Source organism: Equus caballus, chromosome 6 (genome assembly GCF_041296265.1).
Source record: "Equus caballus isolate H_3958 breed thoroughbred chromosome 6, TB-T2T, whole genome shotgun sequence".
NCBI lineage: Eukaryota > Metazoa > Chordata > Mammalia > Perissodactyla > Equidae > Equus > Equus caballus.
In genome coordinates this window covers 97,803,544-97,822,960 of record NC_091689.1, presented here as the reverse complement: position 1 = coordinate 97,822,960, position 19,417 = coordinate 97,803,544, and the positions used below count along the sequence as shown (strand labels likewise).

At 50.1% G+C, this 19,417-nt stretch overlaps 1 protein-coding gene across 2 annotated transcripts in view; it reads right to left on the bottom strand.

Annotated features, from left to right (window-relative positions):
• The window catches only part of MYRFL (myelin regulatory factor like), a 118,834-nt gene that overhangs the window by 88,755 nt on the left and 10,662 nt on the right, over positions 1 to 19,417 (bottom strand). Inside the window, exon 2 of one of the 2 annotated variants that reach the window (XM_070271928.1) lies at positions 1,429 to 1,519. In XM_070271928.1, the coding sequence (XP_070128029.1) occupies positions 1,429 to 1,519 (91 nt within the window). Of the gene's footprint in view, positions 1 to 1,428; positions 1,712 to 19,417 lie in introns of those variants that run through there. The other variant, XM_070271927.1, reaches the window with a different exon arrangement.

Genomic DNA, 19,417 nt, shown 5'->3' with positions numbered 1-19,417 from the left:
CACACAAAAACCTGTGAATGAATATTTATAGCAGCTCTTCATAACTGCCCCAAAGTGGAAATAATCCAAATGTTCTTGAATGGGTCACTGGGTAAACACACTGTGTTATAACCATTCAGCAGAGTCTTTCTCAGCAAGAAAAAGGAATGAAGTCTTGATCAAAGCCATTATGCTTAATGAAAGGAGCCAGACTCAAAATGTTAGATACTGTGTGGTTTCATTTACGTGACATTCTGGAAAAAGCAAAACTACACGGACACAGAACAGAGGAGTGGTCACCAGGGCTCAAGGTGAGTGGTGGGTTTGACCACAAAAAGGAGGTGTAAGAGAAATGCTCCTGGTAAGGGAACTGTTGTGTGTGCTCATTATGGTAGTAGTTGCACGACTCCATGCATTTGTCAAAACCCACAAGAAAAAAATTGAATTTTACTGTATGTAAATTAAAAATAAAAACAGAAAGCTGGGGGGCCAGCCCCGGTGGCCAAGTGGGTAAGTTCGGCGCACTCCGCTTTGTCAGTAGGTGGAGACTTACCCCACTTGTCTGTCAGTGGCCATGCTGTGGCGGTGGCTCACATACAAAAAGAGGAAGATTGGCTGTTAGCTCAGGGCAAATCTTCCTCAGGCAAAAAAAAAAAAAAAAAAAAAAAAAAATCAAGCTAGAGTGGCTATATTAATATCAGAAAATAAGAGCAGAAATCAATGAAATAGAATACAGAAAAACAATTAGGAATATAAATTTAACCAAAAGTTGGTTCTTGAAAAGGTTAAGAAAACCGATAAACTTCCTAAGAGATTGATCAAAAGAAAAAAAAGGCACAAGTTACTCATATCAAGAACAGCGAAAGGATTATCACTATAGATTCTACAGCCATTAAGAGTGTAGTAAGGCTGGGCCAGCCTGGTGGCGTAGCGGTTAAGCTCAAGTGCTCTGCTTTGGCGGCCTGGGGTTTGCAGGTTCAGATCCCAGGCATGGACTTACACAGCGCTCATCAAGCCACGCTGTGGTGCCGTCCCACGTACAAAATAGAGGAAGATTGGCACAGTGTTCGCTCAGGCCAAACTTCCTCACAAAAAAAATTTTTTTAATAAGGAAATACAATGAACAATTTTATGCTAGTGAATTCGACAACTTAGATGAAATGGACAATTCATTGACAGGCATAAACTGCCAAAGCTGATAACAACCTGCGGACAACCTGGACAGCCCAGATCCATTAAAGACACTGAATTGGATGGGGGGGAACTTCCTAAAGGGAACCCCAGGCCTACCCGCCCTCACTGGTGAGACATGCCCCAGATTCACAAAAGAAATGTCACCAACTCTACCCAGCTCTCCTGGAAAACAGAAAAGGAGACAACACAGCTCAGCTCATTCAATTCTTCCATCGTTTGAAACATCAGCTGGAGAGCAGTGCTCTCATTACTTACATGGCCCCCAGATCGAGATCATTGCCCAGGAACTCCTCCAGCAGACTTGTGTCAAGGTTTGGGTTCCCCAGGGTGCCATGGGGCCCCTGAGCTGCAAAGGCAAATGGAAAAACTTGAGACCCATGAAGATTTCGGAATGGCCAATTGCTGAAAACACCGACATGCTCACACTCAAGAATTTGAAAGCAACTGCATGGCATGACGCATTTACTGAGAGTGTGGTCTTTCTTCCATTCACGTGTTTCCTTCAGAAATCCCTCTAGACGTCACCTCCTCCAGCAGCCTGCCCTGACTGCCTAAGGCTGGCTCAGGTGCCCTTTATATGCTCCCATGAAGACCACGTGCTTTCCCTTATACACTATCATAACTGTTTGCTTTTGCTTTTCTCTATCCAAAGTCCTCAAGGGCAGGGACTGTGTCTTTCTTATTGTGTCAACAAGGATCTATGGTATTAAAAAAGGCAGCAAAATACATTTTTTGGATGGACGGATGGTTGGTTTGCTGGTTGGACAGATTATTTCCACTTAAGTTCATCAAGATGATCTTGCTTCACATTTTTGGTAGACTTCCCAAAATGCAACACAATATTTATGTCCTCTTTCTTGGTTTAAAAAATGAAAATAAACTTATTGGTTTCTTTCTGATCATAATAAAAATGCTAGAATTTAAAAAGAATATAAAATATAGGAATATATTATAAAAAAGAAAAAACAATCTTTATTTGCAGGCAATCTGACTCTACATCTAGCAAAGCCAAGAGAAACAATTGACAACGATCAGAATGATGAGAAAATTCAATAGAGTAGTTGGTTAAAATTATATATAAAAACTAATTACTTTCTTATATACAAAAAATAACTACTCAACCATCCAGATAAATACAATGAAAAAAGATTTCACTGAAAATAACAAAAAGCATAAAACAGCTAAACATACACTTAGGGACAATTTTTTTTTCAAAAAGCAAAAATCTTTATGAAGGGTCATGAGAGGAGATTTGAATAAATGGAAAGACCTACATCGTTCTTAGACAAAAAGACTCAATATTGCAAGAGTTTTACTAGACATTATTTAGGATGTCTGCCAAACCCATATATTCATTTTCTGAGAGCTTTCTCCTTCTAAGAAGGGTCTCAGCATCCATATTTGTAACACAACCTCCAGAGGCACCTCAATCAGGGAGGGCCAATTCATGGGTTGGCCAGTGACCAATTCAATTATTTCTCCCAGGAATCTGAACTAGACTTTAAAGCTGGCGGTGGAGATTAAGTCATTTAGTAGCTAAGGCAGAGGCTGGAGTGATCGCCGGAATATTTCTGCCACGTTCACCAAGGTCCCTCTTGACTTTTCACCCTCACTGAGGCCTGGTTGTTCCATCTTTACTCCAACTACAAGACAAACTCTCATATATGCCCAATGAACCCTTTTAAACTGGCTTGTATGTTACCTGAAATCAAATAATCCCAAAGTTAATGGATTCTGAAATTCTTCTGGAAGAATAAATACCCAAAAATTATGGAGGAGGAGGTAAATAAGAACTGAGAAACACACGAACGGACATGTCAAAGGAAGACAAGTCCAGGATACATCAAGCAACATGATGTGCACAGGGAATAACAAGGACTTTTAGCACACGATAAACACATCCTTTGACCCGGTGAGAAAAGATTGATTATTCAACAGAAGATGTGGGGAAAACTGCTTAGACACTTAGAAGAAAAAACCTGGATCATTTTCCCACTTCCACACCAAAATTCCAGCTAGATCAAAGATTTCAACATAAACAAATGAAGTCGTAGAAGGAAAACATGAGTGAATATTCTTATGATCTTGAGATGAAGGCTTTTCCGAGCACGGCATGAAAACCAAAAACTGTAAAGAAAAAGCCTGATAAATTTCACTTGACACACCTTGAGAGGGGAAACAACTTTCAACATTTTATCTTGAAATAACTTAGAACCTAAGAGAAGCTACAGGAATACAAGGAACTCACGTGCACCTTTCACTCATGCCCAGTTATCCGCTTCACGGGGTTTCCAGGCACCATGAACTGCACAGCCCTTCACCTCTCTACCCCACACCAGGACCCTCAGGTCACCGGGGACCTCGTGTTCTTCCAGGGGTGAGCTGCCTCTGCATTCAGGCCCTTGCACGAGCTGCAGGAGGGCCAGCTTGTACTCAGCTTTCGGCGTGCTATCTCCTCCAAGGGCGCTAAAATAAAACCTTAAAAATTTGAGCACCTCCCAAATATGAAGAATTGATGGGCACCAGAGCCAGGTGGAAGGGAGGGAGGAAGGAAGAGGAGAGAGGTGGCCAACTGGATTCAGCGGCAGGAACTGAGAGGGAAGTGAAGGGAAGACAGTCCTGAAATTTGAGATGGTCAGAAGTGACCTCCTAGCGCAGTTTAGTCTTGAGCTGGACGTTGAAGAAGGGCCAGAATGAAGACGAGCAGGGCAAGACGTAGTCATCCCTCCACTGAGTCAACCAGGATTTGTTAAGCCCCTCCCGTTCACATGCCAGGCACCATACAAGGTTCTGGGGACACCGCAGCGGAGAAAAAAGACAAGATCCCCAGGGGCCTGAGCTCTAAGGGAGGAAAGGGGGCAACAGCGGGGGTCAATGCAGGACGTACGAGAAACGGTAAATACCCAGGGTATTTTCAGACAATGATGAAGATGGAACCGAGTGTGACAGACTGCAGGCACAGAGCTCCTCTCTCAGGATGGAGCACCCGTGCAAAGACAGAGGGCAGAGCGCGCCTGGCACAGGGAACAGCAAGGACAAGTCTTGGGGGCTGGGCCGTGCTCAGCATGTTTGAGAAACACCTCATCCAGTGTGGCCAGAGCCCAGCAGCAGGGGCCAGGGAAGGGGGGGCATCAGAGCAATGGCATCTGCATTTCAAAGGTCCCTCCAGTTGCTTTAGGGGAAGGGCTACCAGTGGACAGAAGAGAAGAGGGATCAGGTCCAGCACCGTCAGTCACCAGGGACACCCAGAGGTGGTGCAGAGCTCTCATTCTGGGCCAAGCACGAGGAGCAGCGCTTCCCCCGCAAGACGGCATTGAGCCTCAGAAGAGCCCCAGGGGATGTGCATCAACACCACCCCAGGCCGCAGAGAAGGCCAAGCCCCGGGTCGCACCAAGAAAGGAGGGCAGGGAGCCAGCCAGCCCTGTCCCACCTCCTGAGCGTGCTCTCAGCACCCACTCGCCCCCCCACCTGCACTCCTCACCCCACCTGTGACAGCCACCACCAAGGAGCATGTGTGTCTCCACCCCACCGGGCTCCGGTGGGCCAGCGGCCAGGGAAGCAGATGGAGGGAGGGGTCAGCTGAGCTTCCCCTGAAGCCCCTGCTGGCGTCCCACCTGCTTCACACAGTGCACATGCACACACCACATCCACATACGCACACACACACCACACTCACACACCACACATACACACACCACATCCACACACATACCACACCCCCCTACACACACATACTACACATGCACACACATACCACATACACACCCTCACACAACACACATGCACACACACACCCTCACACACCACACACATGCCCTCACACAACACACATGCACGCACACCCTCACACACCACACACATGCGCACACACACCACACACACACACCCCCACACACACAGTTCCCCAGGCAGAGAGCAGAGCCCACCTACATGCTGAGACCTGACCCTGGGCTCCTTGCTCCCCCTCCCCCACCCCCACCCCCAGGTGGAAGCAGGAGATGCTCCACAGCTCCAGGACCTGCCCTTCGGCTCATCCAAGTGCCTCATGCTCAAGGAGAGGAGCTTCCTCCAGGACACCAGAATCACACCTGTGCCTTCCAGACCCGAAGGAAATTACTCAGCAAGACAAACCCATAGTGCCAGGCAATCATTTTCAGGAGGCCTTACACATACAAGCCAACTCTCAGATGGCTCTTAAAATAAAGCTCATGCTTTAAAAAACAATCATTTGGGGGCCGGCCTGGTGGCACAGCGGTTAAGTTTGCACGTTCTGCTTTGACGGCCCAGGGTTCACCAGTTCAGATCCCGGGTGGCTGCAGACCTACGCACTGCTTGTCAGGCCATGCTGTGGTGGCATCCCACATACAAAATAGAGGAAGATGGGCACAGATGTTAGCTCAGGCCTAATCTTCCTCAGCAAAAAGAGGAGGATTGGTGGTGGACATCAGCTCAGGGCTGATCTTCCTCAAAAATCAATCAATCAATCAATCCTCATTTGCTCTAAATGCCTCAAATGCTGGTTTATAACCCAAACTGCGAAGAGTGCTCGGGCCTCTCACCCGGTAAGGGATGCCTGGTTTCAAACTTTGCTTCCACCCTTTTCCTCTCTTATCTTTTGGGAAGGGCTGTCGCAGTCCTGCCCGCAGGAGAAGCTGCCCAGGCCTCCAGGGGTGCCCGAGAGCAGCCCCTTCTCCAGCCTGGGTCTCTGCCTCCCCTTCCAGCACAGATGGCTGCAGGATGGGAACTGCCCCGCTGCCCTTGGCCTTGGCAGACAAGAAAAGGCAGGGGGTTACAAAGACCAGCCGCCAGGGAGACCCAGAAACTCGGCTTTCCAACTTGCAGCCCCAGGACCCACTAATAGACACACATGTGCCTTGGGGGAAATGGGCTTCTCCAAGGGCCTGGGTGGGGTGCGCACAGCCAGGACCCTCCCCCCGGCGCCCGTCCCCACCCAGCTTGGCTGTCCTTGCTGTTTCCTGGGCTCCCTTCCCACATCGCTGTCCTCAACCCGGATGCCCCTGGTCCCTCCTTTATCTTCTCTTTCAACCTCTGTCCCATGACAATGCTGCCCCAAGTGTTCAGACAAGAGGCAAGATGACAAAGTTTGCCTATCACAATAACTCCAGGTTTTTAAAAGTTTAAAAAGCAACAGTGAGGACCCCCCCAAATGGTGGCCCTTTGGATTTAGACTTAAGGATGGTTTCCCTCTGACACAGCGTGTTCATGAGAAATTGGTGCAGGATGTTAGTGGATGTTCCAGAGGAGGAGTGGGGCGGGGGAGGAGGAGGAGATGGAACCGAGGAGGAAGGACCTAACGCTCTCCTTCTCTCATTTCCTAGATACCTTTGTCCCGAAAATAAAGCTGCAGTGAAAATCTTGGTGTTGGTGTTGAGAGCCACGGCCAGTTCAGAGTCAGTGAGGAAAGATGACATTTCCAACCCTTAGTGGACTGTTTCATTCATTTCTCCAGCATTTACCCAGTGTCCACTACGTGTCCAGGAACAAACCCAGGGAGGAGCTCGGAGTCCATTGGAAGGGACAGGTGTTAGACGTCAGGGGGATGTAGACGTGGACCCCACGGCGGCCGTTCCATGAGGCTGGCCAGCTGGGCCCACGACTTCCTGCACGTGATGCTTGGGAGGAATTTTTAAGGAGGAGCAGAGAGTGATAAAAATGTTCTGGGAACAGAAAAGAGCACACGCACGTGGATTCAAGTGACCAGCAGCAGGACTGCTGTGGAGACGTGCCGACAGCCCGGCCAGGGCAGGGGTGGGTGAGGGACAGGCAGAGCCCTGCACGGCGCCCACCGCAGCGGCTGCACTTCCACCTCAGCAGCTCCTGCAGGGACACGGCGTCTGTCTGTCCCTCTGCTCAGCTCTAAGCCCCTCTGGGGTAGAAACTGCCTCTTTTTGTACAGATCCTAAGCACCTAGGACGAGTCCAGGATCGTAGTAATTATTCAACAAATATTGAGTTTTTGGGCAAGTAATAAAATTCAAATGAATAAATGTGCTTATGGATGCTGGAGGGTGTATCTAGAGAAACCGGCAGACACCAGATTGTGAAGGTTCAGAGGCATCAAGGTAAGGAGCTTATCTGGAAAGTTACAGAGACACTGAAAGTCTTTAAGCAGGGGGCGAAGTGACCAGGTTTATATTTTTGAAAGGTCATTCTGCCTGCTGTTGGGAGACTGGACTGAAGCTGGACAAGACTAGAGTAAACAGACTAGCTGAGGACACTGCCAACTTTAGCCTTCCCTCACTAAGTCACTCAACACACAATCGAAGGCCACCTGCCATGGATCAGGCACAGTGCCAAGTGCAAGAGATACAAAGGCCGAGGAGCCATGGGAGGGAGGGTCCTGGTTCTACAGCCTGGGGCCAAATCTGGCGGAGACACTTCCCAGCTGTGCAACCTTGGGCAAACCACTTAGCCTCTCTGTGCCTCAGGTTCCTTATCTATAAAATGTGGATAACAAGGTCATCTACCTCACAGAATTATTGTGAGGATTAAATGAGACAATGCATATAAGGTGCTTAGCATAGTTTCCAGCTCAATAAAGCCTTGTTGCACCATCGGTTTCTGTGCTCACGAAGTTCACAGCCAGTGAGAAAGACTGACACAAAACATAGCATAGCAACCCGATGGGACATCAAAGGTGCACACAGGCATTATGGGACACCTAAGTGACTTAATAGGAGCAAAAGGGTGCCAAGAAAAGCTTCTAGGAACAGGGGTCCCTGGGGCTGGACTGTCAGCAGGGGCAGATCCTGGGGCCTCCAACGCCATGAACCCTGATCTGGTGCCGTGGAGGTGAGCTGGGAAGTGAAAGAATGTGCAGCAGCGTGCTGGGGCCAGCTTGTCCAAGCTGTGCACGCTTCTTCCCAACTCCACATTCAGTGTCTTTATGTTACTGGTTTAAAATCAGCCATAGGGGAGGATTCACGCTGTGGAAATTGGCAAAAACTACAAATCGGGGATTTTTTCCCCAAAGAGTTGGTTATTAAACGTTTACCAGCACAGCACTGGATGTGAGCAGTCTCTGAGAGGAGCAGCCCACTGGACTCTGTGACCGACGGGAAGGAATCGAGGCGACTCTCCAGGCCCTGTTTTGGTGGCTGGATCAGAGGTCATGTGGTGCCTTGCGATAGGAAATATGAGAGCCGGGTAAGCAGGCTGGGAGGCAGCTGGAGGAGTTCATGTGCTCAGGGCCAGGTCACTCAACCCTGTCCTCGCACACTCGGAGAGAGGAGTGAACTGCAGGGCACTGCCCCCAAGGGCAACTTCACCCAGTGACCCGCAATCCTGGGAGTCTCCCCGGTCCTCTGTGTCCAGAAAGCGCTACGATGGTCCAGGAGGAATCTAATCTGTTCTTTCTCGCAGAGTTAACACAACCCACTGCTGGAAATCACGACCAAGTTAAACGACTGTCTCTGAACTTTATCGTGATATGAGTCATCTGAAGTGTATGTGCCTGATAATCCAAAGATAAGGGGAAAATTAACCTTCATTCAATTTGAGTAAATAGTTCAAGCACATTGTGCAACAGCCTACGTGGGTTTTCTATAACTGCTACAGATGCAAAATTCTGGAAAGGATTGCTGAAGAACTTGGCTGCCGGCCTCTGAGCAGAGCAGCAGACATCCAGGGGCCCGCACGTGCCACCAAGAACTAGCCGTGCGCTGGCCCCACGGCCTCTCCTCTTCGGCTGCCTGACTGCAGAGTAGCAGACTCTAAGGGAAACGTGTGCCTTGACTTCAACTGGACACGTGACAAAATCGTCAATTCATTCACTCAGCATTCAATAAACATTTAATGAGGTCCTGCGTGCAAGCCTGGGGACACCAGACACCACGGTGAGCAACACTCAACCTCACCCTCAGGGAAGGAGCCCAGACGGTAACAAGGCCGTACTCACAGGGCCTGGCCAGTCAGACCCAAGGAGACACGTGGGGGCTTCCCATCCCATCTGAGGGCGGCAGTCAAGGACGGCTGTCTTTGCAGCTAAGATGGAGAAAGGTCGAGAACTACATGGGAATCAGGTGAACTCACACCTGGGAGGACAACTGCACCCAGGCTGACCTGGAGAAAATGCGAAAATCCAGCTAAGATGACTACCCTCGTCCTTCCCAATCCGTTATCGGTAATTTGGGTAAGAACAGAGAAGGCACACTGGCCAAGCAGGTGGACGGCCTGAGGGAGGCGGGCAACCACAATATAGAGTGAGAGCCCGTCTGATCTCGCCGACTGGATTAGCGGCTGACCCTGACAGACGAAATCCAGCAGCTGAAGCATCAGCTTTACACTGACTTTAAATGATGTCAATATGGGAAGGGGAAATTGGGCTCGTGGTGAATGGTGATAAAGACGCAGGGCTGTTTGTGGCATCCTCACGAGGAAGTGCTGGGGATGCAGGCTTCTAAGCACAACATCGCTGAGTACAGGACCAGGGGTGAGGGCCCTGCTCTTCTGTGCACGGGTCCGGTCTTGGTGGACATGGCTCACGCCTTAAGAGGCATGTTGACAAACAGTAGGGTGTCCAGAGGAGATCCAACAGAGCGGGAGAACCACAGGCCGAGTCAGGAGAGCCGGTCAGTGGAGAAGAGTAACAGGGCTTAGCAAGCCGGCTGAGCACTTTGTAAGCACCGGGCTAAGAACTTTACGTTTACTTTCTCATTCAATCCTCACAGTACTTCTCTTTATCAGATAAGAACTATTCTCATCCCCCTTCTCAGAAGAGCCAGCGGCCTCAGCGGGCTTCGGTACTCCAGTTGCGATCACACAGCTGTCAGCGCAGGGCTCAGGTGTCCTCTACTGTCACATAATGTACGTGCTCCTGGACAGCCTTGCTGTCCGCAGAATCGTGCAAAATAACGAAGGAGAGTAGGGCTGGAGGAAACCACTTAAAGAATAAGAAAAACAATAACATTCTTAATAAAAATTTAAGGGAGACATCAAGTTATTATTAATATTGCTAAGTACCTCAGAAAATATAGGAATTTGACCTTAATAAAAAAGGACGTTAGAAGGGGTTGTAAAGAAGAGTTACAGCCACTGAATTATGAAGGGAAGAGAGGAGGAAATTGAGATTATAATAACTGGTTTAAATCAATCACGTTGGAGCTGACCCTGCCGGGGATCAAGGACTCTCCCCACCTCTGAACTCATCCAGCATCGTTAGCAGGAAAGAAGGGGGGTGCACCACCGTCGAGCAGGCAACTGATGGTGTCTGCCATGTATCACTTGAATATGTTGTGGATCTAAGATCTTTGGCATTAACGCTATTATAATTTCATATGAACGTGTCCTATGTTGCTTTTTCACAAACTCAGGTCCACTCGGTGGGAATAAATGATTGCTGATTGGCTCAGTACCTCTGGAGAGCTGCCCTTGTGACATGTGCACAGCTTCTTGGTGAATGAAAGCTCGCCGGGGATTTACAGCAGGAGGCGAAACTGTCCGTCTATTGAATCACGTAACCTCAATCTTCATGAAAGTATTTCAGCGTCTTCACTGGCTGATTAGCAAGTTCACACTCCTTCTCCTTTTAAATTAACAATTTGAAATATATATTAAGTAAGATCTTCTGGGCCCTCCGGGAGTCTGGGCATCCGTTTTTCCAAGAGTTTTGGAAACTCACAGCTGAGCCTCCTCCCAGCCCTGCAACGTGAGGATTTAGCTTTTGTGCTTTGTCCATTTTCTCTCCAATTACACATACTAATGCTAATAAATACAGGAAAAATAAAACATCAGAAGAGAAAGAAAACACAATAAGCCACATGTTAACCAATATTAATTTTTAATCGTAGATGATAAATTTGGGAAACAGAAGCTGACAAAAATGTTTAAATGGTATTTTACATCCAAGATCTTGAAGACTTATCGCTCTGGTTTGGTCTCCCAGAAAGTCCAATTTTGCCAAGGGCCAAAGAGGAGGAGGAGGAGGAGGAGGATGAAGAGGAAGGCCACCCCAAAGGAAGGACAGCTAAAGGGGGCACCCGCCCACAGGCTCCACAGGTGGTCTGGCTCACCTGGAATGCACAGCATTGAATTCTAAATCAATGTCCCCAGGGGTTGGACCCTGAACAGCACAAATTCTGGAAAACGTGACAAGGAAGCTGCCCACCCTGTGGCTATCAAGGGGCCTGTCCTGCCTTCCCGTCCTGCCAAGCCAGGCAGCGGGGGAGGGGACAGCCAGCAGAGCAGCGGTGAGGGCTGAGCTTCCAGCCAGGTGCAGGACAAAGACGCAGTTCTCTCAGATGCAAGGACTAAAGGAGGGAAATCCAGAAGACTCGGAATCCTGGAAAGAGACAGGCCCGGAGTTCCTTATTTATTGATTCGACAAGTATGGTTGAGCACCTGCAGTGGGCCAGCCCCTGGCCATCGAGTGACACATGCTTCGTTCCTCCCAGTGGCCCACAGGAGACAGACAGAGTGCACGGGAGCCCTGAGGGACTGACGCCCACGCCAAGGCCTCAAGGGGGAGCAGCAGCGGCCTGGTGAACAAGGAGGCGAGGGGTTTCAGAAGGAGGGAGGCATGCAACCCGGAGGAGAAAAGCCTGAGATCCAGGAAAGGGTGGGTCAGGCAGAGCCGGGTGGCCTCCGGCTCCGCTGAACTGTCTGGCACACTCCGTCGAGGAGAAAGAGATGGGCTTCCCGCCTCCAAGCACTGCGGGCAGACTAACCTGGGGCCCACGGTCCTGCTCCTCCAGGCTCTCTCCTTGCCAGACTCCACTCAGCCTCCCCAAGCCCCCGGAGGCCCACTTCCACGCTCCTCCACGAACTGCCCGATTTTAGGAAAGAGCCTGAAAACCAGTTTAGCCAGAACCCCCATCCTCTGTACCTGCTCACCCTCCACACCTGCTCGGGTTCCTTGTCCTTTGCCCTGCTCACATCTGGTGGCCCCGGAGCTTCAGCAAGAACCCTCTGGGTTGGTTCAGCCAGGATCACCCCACCCTGCTGCTTGGCCACAAACACCCACTTGCCTCGCTGTGTTGGGAGTCGCCCCCAGTCTCTCTCCCCCACAGTACAATCCTCTCACATCTGTCACTACACCGGCTGTGACAGCCCCTCCCGTGAATACGGCCATCCTACCCAGGCTTTAACAAGCGTCCGTGGACGTTTCCAACACGGCGAGTGCTTGCACACAGTAAACGTCCCCCCTTCCTAGTCCTCCCCTGCCCCTCCCCCACCCCAACGCAGGCTCAGGACCATGAGCCGGTGGCTGATGTCAGGCGGCCCAGTGTCCCCAGAGCAGAGGCTGAGGCGAAGCCTGAGGACAGCAGACTCGCTGGCTCTGCTCTGGAGGGCGGAGGGCGAAGCGAGGGAGTGGAGCACGGAAGGAGATTTTCCAAAGACCGAGCGCCTGCGAGAGGACTCGACCCCCAGCCAGGGAGCACGGAGGCCAGTCCGCGTCTTCGCCCCTCCTTGGGGAGGCAGAGTGGCACTGGCTGGGAGGAGGCAGGACTTGGAATGAGAAGGCCAGGGCTTCGCAGCCAGCGCCACACTCCCTGATGGGATGTCAGAAACATCCGTCGCTGCTTTTAGACTCCATTTCTCTCATCTGCCAAATGCCTTCCCCTCAGCGTCGCGTGAGGGACCAAAGACTTGATGGAAACGGAAGTTTATAAAATGTCACAGGCTATAAACAAGACAGGAAAAATTGCAGAGGAGAAGGAAACTTTGAAGATGGGTTAGGAAGGGACTGGTCAAACGAGGGAAGGTGAAACTTGGTGGCTGTGTGTGGGTTCTCGTTGTTTCCAGCGTTTCCACAAGCAGCAGCGAAGGGCGGCCAAGTCCCGAGCGCGGTCCAGCCCCGCCTCCCTGACCCCTGCAAGGGTCGGCCTCGCATGCAGCCTGCTTCTCCAGGACGGGGGCAGCCTCCGTCCTGTCTCCTCCCCGCACAGGCGCAGAGGAAAGGGAATTCTCCAAATGCCCTGGAGGCCCCACACTTGCCGAGACGCGTGGAGACTGGATTTCAGAGCGCCTCTGCCGGTGACTGGAATCTGCCTGGCTGTGCTGACGGCTAGATCTCACTCCTTTCTCTTCAGGCACAAAAATCGTCCCAAAGGACATTTAGTCTCAGCCGAAGGGCCCTGACTGGCTGTTACCTCGTGGAACGTGTAAGAAATAGTTTGTTGCTGTCCTTTCTGCCTCTTCCTGCATATAAAACATCTTACGTAACTGAATAGATTTGATCCAAAGCACCAAGTCTGCTAACCCAACAGGGCCGAGGACACAGGATCGCCGTCTCTACTCTGCATCTGCAGAGTCCAGGCCCCACTGACCCCAGTGTACACGCAGCACGCGCGTGGACGAGGGGGTGGACTCCCGTCAGATGCTCTAATCCGCCTTCGCGCTTTCAGTACACACAGCACAGCTGTGCAGACGACGGAAGCGTTTCCACACGTGCTTCCACGAGCTTTTAAAAACACAAGTTGCACCGGGGTACTTAGCAGGATGTTAAACAGTAATATACTCTTCTGATTTTTTGTTTTTGGATATCCAACCTTTACTTCCTGATGATCCATAGACAGAAACAACAGAAGTATGAAAAGCTTTGATACTTTTCAAGGAAGCAGAGAATTTACTCTAATTCTGTGCCTCAAAGCCAGGGCAGGACCGAGCGGCCTGTCTGAGGTCAACGGTCACCACAATCAGCAGAGGACCTTTGCGTCTGTATTTTACACACCCCGCCTTTTCTGAAGGACGGCTGACACACCGAGAGCGAGTTCTCCGGCAGCAAACGCCTCGCAGAGCACGCGGAGCGAGAAGGAAGTCCTCTCCTCACCCTGGACCCGCCGTCTCCCAGCTCCCGAACTCCTGACAGACTCACTGTGGAGTCGGCACAGAACACTTGAGACTATTTGAGGACAGGACAACGTGTCCCTTCCTGCTTGGATTCCACCCCAAACAAGGAACGCCCACTCAACCTTGGAATGAGGGATTAAGTTTCTCTGCCTTGTCTTTCCTGAAAAATGTTGATCTCAAGACCGAGAAGGAAGAGCTGAACCTTTCACAGTAAAAGGAAACACTCAGTACTTTGTCCTTTGTTGCCTGGCAATGAAGGCCTATAAATAGATTTTATGATGATAAAGGCTCTGGAATTAATGTGAACATGTAAAAGTTATAATAACTCCCTGGAGACAGGAGCGTTTGACAAAGAAATGTATGGAAATATATTTTTTGTAGGCATTGTTATTTCAGAATAAATAAAGCAAGCCATTTGGTCCCTTCCCGCTTGCAAATGCTACAATGAAAATCAACAGCCATCATGTATTTCATTATTTCAACCTTTTATCACTAACCCTCACAATCCTAAGAGGTTGGCATCATTATCCCCATTTTATAGAAGGAGAAAACTGAAACTTCAAGATGTTCAGTAATTGGCCCAACGTCATACAACTCAGAAGCAGAGGAACCAGGATTCGAACCCAGGTCTGCCTGAACTGAGGCCTAGGCCATCAACAACACACCACAGATTCCTAGGAAGCACAGTTCTCAGCTCCTAATAGTTAAGGGTACCGGTCACTCTAACCCTAAGGGAGTGACACTATTTCCAACTACCAAGTCATACGATGGACTCCTTAGAACACGTGACTTCCCAGTGCTACACGTGACAATTGCTCCTTACATTGCTGACACCAGGGTATCAGATATCGGGGTACCACCTTGCTGGACTTCTTGTTCTGAGTCTGGTTACCAAAAAGAAGAAGACTGAGAGTTAATATTTTCTACCGTAGTGCTGAGCAAACCCAGCTGCGTAAATCTCTCCACGGATTTCGTCTGCACCGAGCAGCCCCACAGGCTGTGCTGGTGTTCTCGTATCTGTGTGCTCTCCGTAGCAGCCTCATCTTCTGCGTTCTGGAGCTGACTGTTCCATGAACGTGAACTCTGCCTTCTCACCACTAACAATGGTGCCAGAGCCGGGCTTTGCCAAAAATGCCAGATGGCACTAACCTACCAACTGATCGCAGTCTAGAATAATTTCATCTACGGAACTGAATTACATGCAAATCGTCACAGGCCAAAAAGCCCTGGTTATTTGAACAGGAGCCCTAAGTTTCGCAGCTAGCCCTACTGATGCTGCCTCGTGACCTCTTTAGAGGACACTGCACAGCGGAGAGGCGCAGAGGCCCTCAGAGGAAGACACACGTCCGTCCAACTCCAAGCTCGGATGCAGAACAGCTGTGTTACCTCGGACAAGGTACACACCTTCTCTGACCACAGGCTTCCTCGTCTCAAAAATGTTGACAGCATTATCCGCCTGTTCATTTTGTTGTGCAAATTAAGGATGAATACAGCTAAACGTCTGAGGACGATGTTTAACATAGAGTCAAGTGTCCATTTGATGGTAATGGTTTTCTTATGATCACAGGCTGCTTCAGGGAACTTTTTTAAAAGAATAAACATTTTGCTCAATTACAGACTACTGGTAACACTTTCACTGCACAGTAACTCGACGTCACGCGTTACACAAAGCAGTTCCCGTGCGTCACCTTACTTTGTGCCGGTTCCTCTCCTGTGGAGCAGATGTTGCCCCATCTGACAGATGAGGATGCAGACTCAGAGGCCCCGTCACTTGCTGAGGCAGCATCTTCAGTCCGTGGTAGAGGCGGGATTTGAATCCAGGGCAATCTGGACATGGCCTGTGGGACTACGGTGTCGCCCATCAGCACACGGGCAGGCTGCAGCCAGGAGCCCAGGATAAAGGTGTGTGACTTGCACTGGTGCCCAGTGTCCAGAGCTGACCCGGGTGGCCACGAAATGCAGCCTCGGGTGAGAGAGGCGCCGCATCAGACAGTCCCCAAGATCGTTCCCGCAGCCCCAGGTCCGCTGCCCTGTTTCCCGGGGCCTGGGCTTTTCGTTTTGCTCAGCACTGCAGCTTCCACTCCTCTGTTTGACTCCTCATGTCTCCTGGTGACTGCTAAGTATTGACTCTGATTCTCAGCTCACGACCCAGTTTGAGTGGCAGCCTGAACCTCTCCCCTCGGGACTGTGTTTTGAGTTCTCTCCATCCCCAGGTGGCATCTCTGCCATTTCCTACTGAGCACCACGCCACCTCCATCCACTTCTGCCAACACAGAGCTCCTTTCAGGGGAAAGAGAGTTTCCACATGGGGGATGATCACTACTGTGGGTCACAGACCCAAGAGTAACCCACACAGAAACGCTGATCCAGAGTTGTGACCCCAGAAGGATCCTGACAGTAAAATATCTGTAAGAAAAGGGGCCGGCCTGGTGGCACAGCGGTTAAGTTTGCACACACCACTTCAGTGGCCCAGGGTTCACCAGTTGGGATCCCGGGTGTGGACCTAAGCACCGCTTGGCAAGCCATATGCTGTGGTAGGCGTCCCACGTATAAAGTAGAGGAAGATGGGCACAGATGTCAGCTCAGGGCCAGTCTTCCTCAGCAAAAAGAGGAGGATTGGCAGATGTTAGCTCAAGGCTAATCTTCCTCACTAAAAAGGAAAAATACGAAATAAAGAAAAAAGAAGTATCTGCACAAGAAGGAGCTCAAGCCGGATAACTGCATAAAGGCAGCAAAGGCGCCTGCTCCTCCACCAGAAGTTTTTGGTCAAGAATCTCGTTCGTTTTTTTAAAACTGCTTATTGAGGCTATACTACCCAAGATAATATGCTCATCCTTAAAGGAACACATAGAACGAGCTAAACAGTTTCTCTTTGCAGTGAGTTCATAATTGTACCATCCAGAAGGAGGGAAGGTAATTATAAAATAAGACGGATCAAGCTAAATCCCAGGAAGAGCGCAGGAGACAGCGATGGGGCTCCGATCCGCTAGAGATCGGGGGAGTCTCGGAAAAGCAGCCAATGCAGGCAGGCCGGGAGGAAGTGTGAGTGTTCCAGTGGGTTGGTTTTGGAATCCAGGAGAGGCCCAGTGTGTCCTGAGATTAGAGCACACACAGAGGGGCAGGGAGAAGCTGGAGAAGGCAGGTGGGAATTTAAGAAATTTTTTTCCTCTTTATTCTACACTTTGGTATTATTTGAAGTTCATGGTTAACAAACTGAATTCACTTACTGTCACCCTAAAAAGAAAAAAAAGAATCTCGTTCATTTATGCATGTTTAACAAACTTTTTTTGAGTCACTGCCACACGGAAGACACCAAGCCTGCAAAGATGACAGAGACAAAGGCAGGTCCTCGCCCAGAGATGCTCATGTCTTCACTGGGGACAGACAGGTGAGCACGTAAAGCAACTTCCGTGTGAGGGGTGCATGCCCAAAATTGGATGAGGCACTGGAGAAGCATGAGCACTCACTTCTAACTCTGCCGGGACATTTGCTGGATGAAGAAGGAGGAAAGCGCATTCCGGGCAGAAGGCACAAGGACCCAGTGTTACGAAAGGGCGGGTGGCTTCAAGAAGCATGAGGAGCTCAGCGGAGCTGGGTATAGATGACAATAAGAACAATGCTGACGATGATAACAGTAGTAACAAACATGCGGTGGCCCAGGAGCTGTCCTGAGCCTAGTGCATCTCGAACCATTTACCCCTCATGAGAGCCCCGTCAGACGGCACTGAGAGCCCAGTTTTACAGACGCACACCTGAGGCACTGAGAGATTAAATAACTTGACCAAGATCACACCGCTAGCAAAGGACGGAGTCAAGACTAGAGCTCCAGCCCTGGACATGCTCTCACCACTTGGAGCAAACAGCCCTAACAGACGTAAGGATGGGGGAGTCCCCGGAGGTGAGGGTGCCTGCAGTGTCACAATGTTACACTAACCACGGTGCTCAGCTCAGGCAATGGAGAAGCAACAGGAATGTTCAAGGAAGGGCATTCACGTGAGCCACAAGCAAAGTGGAAGGGCGTCAGCCCAGGGAGAGAAGTTAGGACGAATGTGCAGACAGAGGGCAGGTTGCAGCTGAAAGACATTCCTGACGTTAAAGTAACAGAGTTTGGTAAACGATCAGCCGTGGAGTGTAGGAGGGGTCGAGGCTGACTCCAGTCTGCAGTGTCGGAGGTCTGCTGGGGAGTGAAGGGAGGGCAACACGGGAGGCAGCTGGCTGAAGTCGGCCAGAGCAAGGACGACGAGTTCCACTTTGAACGTATTGATGTGCGGAAACTGAGGGACACCAGGCACACACGTCTGTACACCAAACAGCTGTAAATATGGGTCTAGTGCTTGGCAACAGAATTTGGGATATGCTGATCCAGGGGAATACCCGTTCAGGGTGAGGTCTTGGTGCTCAAATAAAACAGTTTCCGAAACAGGACTCGGCAGACAAGAAGGAGGGTGAACCACCACCAGCCTGAGGGGAACAGAGAGGCTGATGAGAAGCAGAGACACAGACGCCCCGGAGGCAGACAGGAGACAGTTTCCCCGAGCGAACGTGGTGTGGTGACCAGTCCTGGAGAGAACGCGAGCAGGATGCGGGCTGGAGATTTTTAATGCGATCCAACAATAAGGAGAAACTTCAGAAGAGTAAATCAGAGGAGAAGCCAGATGAGACTGGGTGGGAGCGTGAATGCGACGTGAAGGAGACTGGGTGTTTTTCAGGATTTGGTGATGAACAGGAAGAGAAAGATGGAGAATGTTTGGAAGGAGGGCAGAGTCGAGGGGAGAGGTGGAATCTCCCTGTGGAACCACTGACCCCCAAGGAGGCTCCCTTACCCTCTCTTTTCCCTCAGATGGACTTTTTTACACCAATTTTTGAGGTATCCTTTAACATAAACTATTCCCAGAATCTTCTCAGAAGCGGGCTGGGCATAAATAACCAGCAAATGTGCATCTACTGCCAGGGGCTCCCTCCTAGCCGAGTGCAGCCCGGGAAGCATCTCTTCAAGGCCCTGGCACAGCCCTGGGGGAGAAGGAAGCCCTGGGCAGAGGAAAGAATCACCTCTTGCCCATAAGGTCAAGTGCTGGGAGAAGTCACCCAGTTTTCTATACCCACCAATGAAACAGAGAGCAGACGTTTAACAATTCACTCCCTTTCTGCTTACAGTGTCATTCTGGTGTTTTCTGATACTGTTACAACTCAGAATATACAGACGAAACAGTAATGACAGTCTGCAGATTGATATTTTTAAAACTTCCCAATCATGCTATCAAATCTCCCTTACCCATCCCTCAACAACATTTTGAGTAGAATCTACAAGTTTCTAGACTCTTTGATTGTTGCACTGTGCCCTGGTCCAGAATCTCCTACCTGATTCAGAGCACATCTTCCTCCACGTGGGCTGCTCCAGGAGGGCAAGTCAGAGAAGCAGCCAACAGCCTGGGACC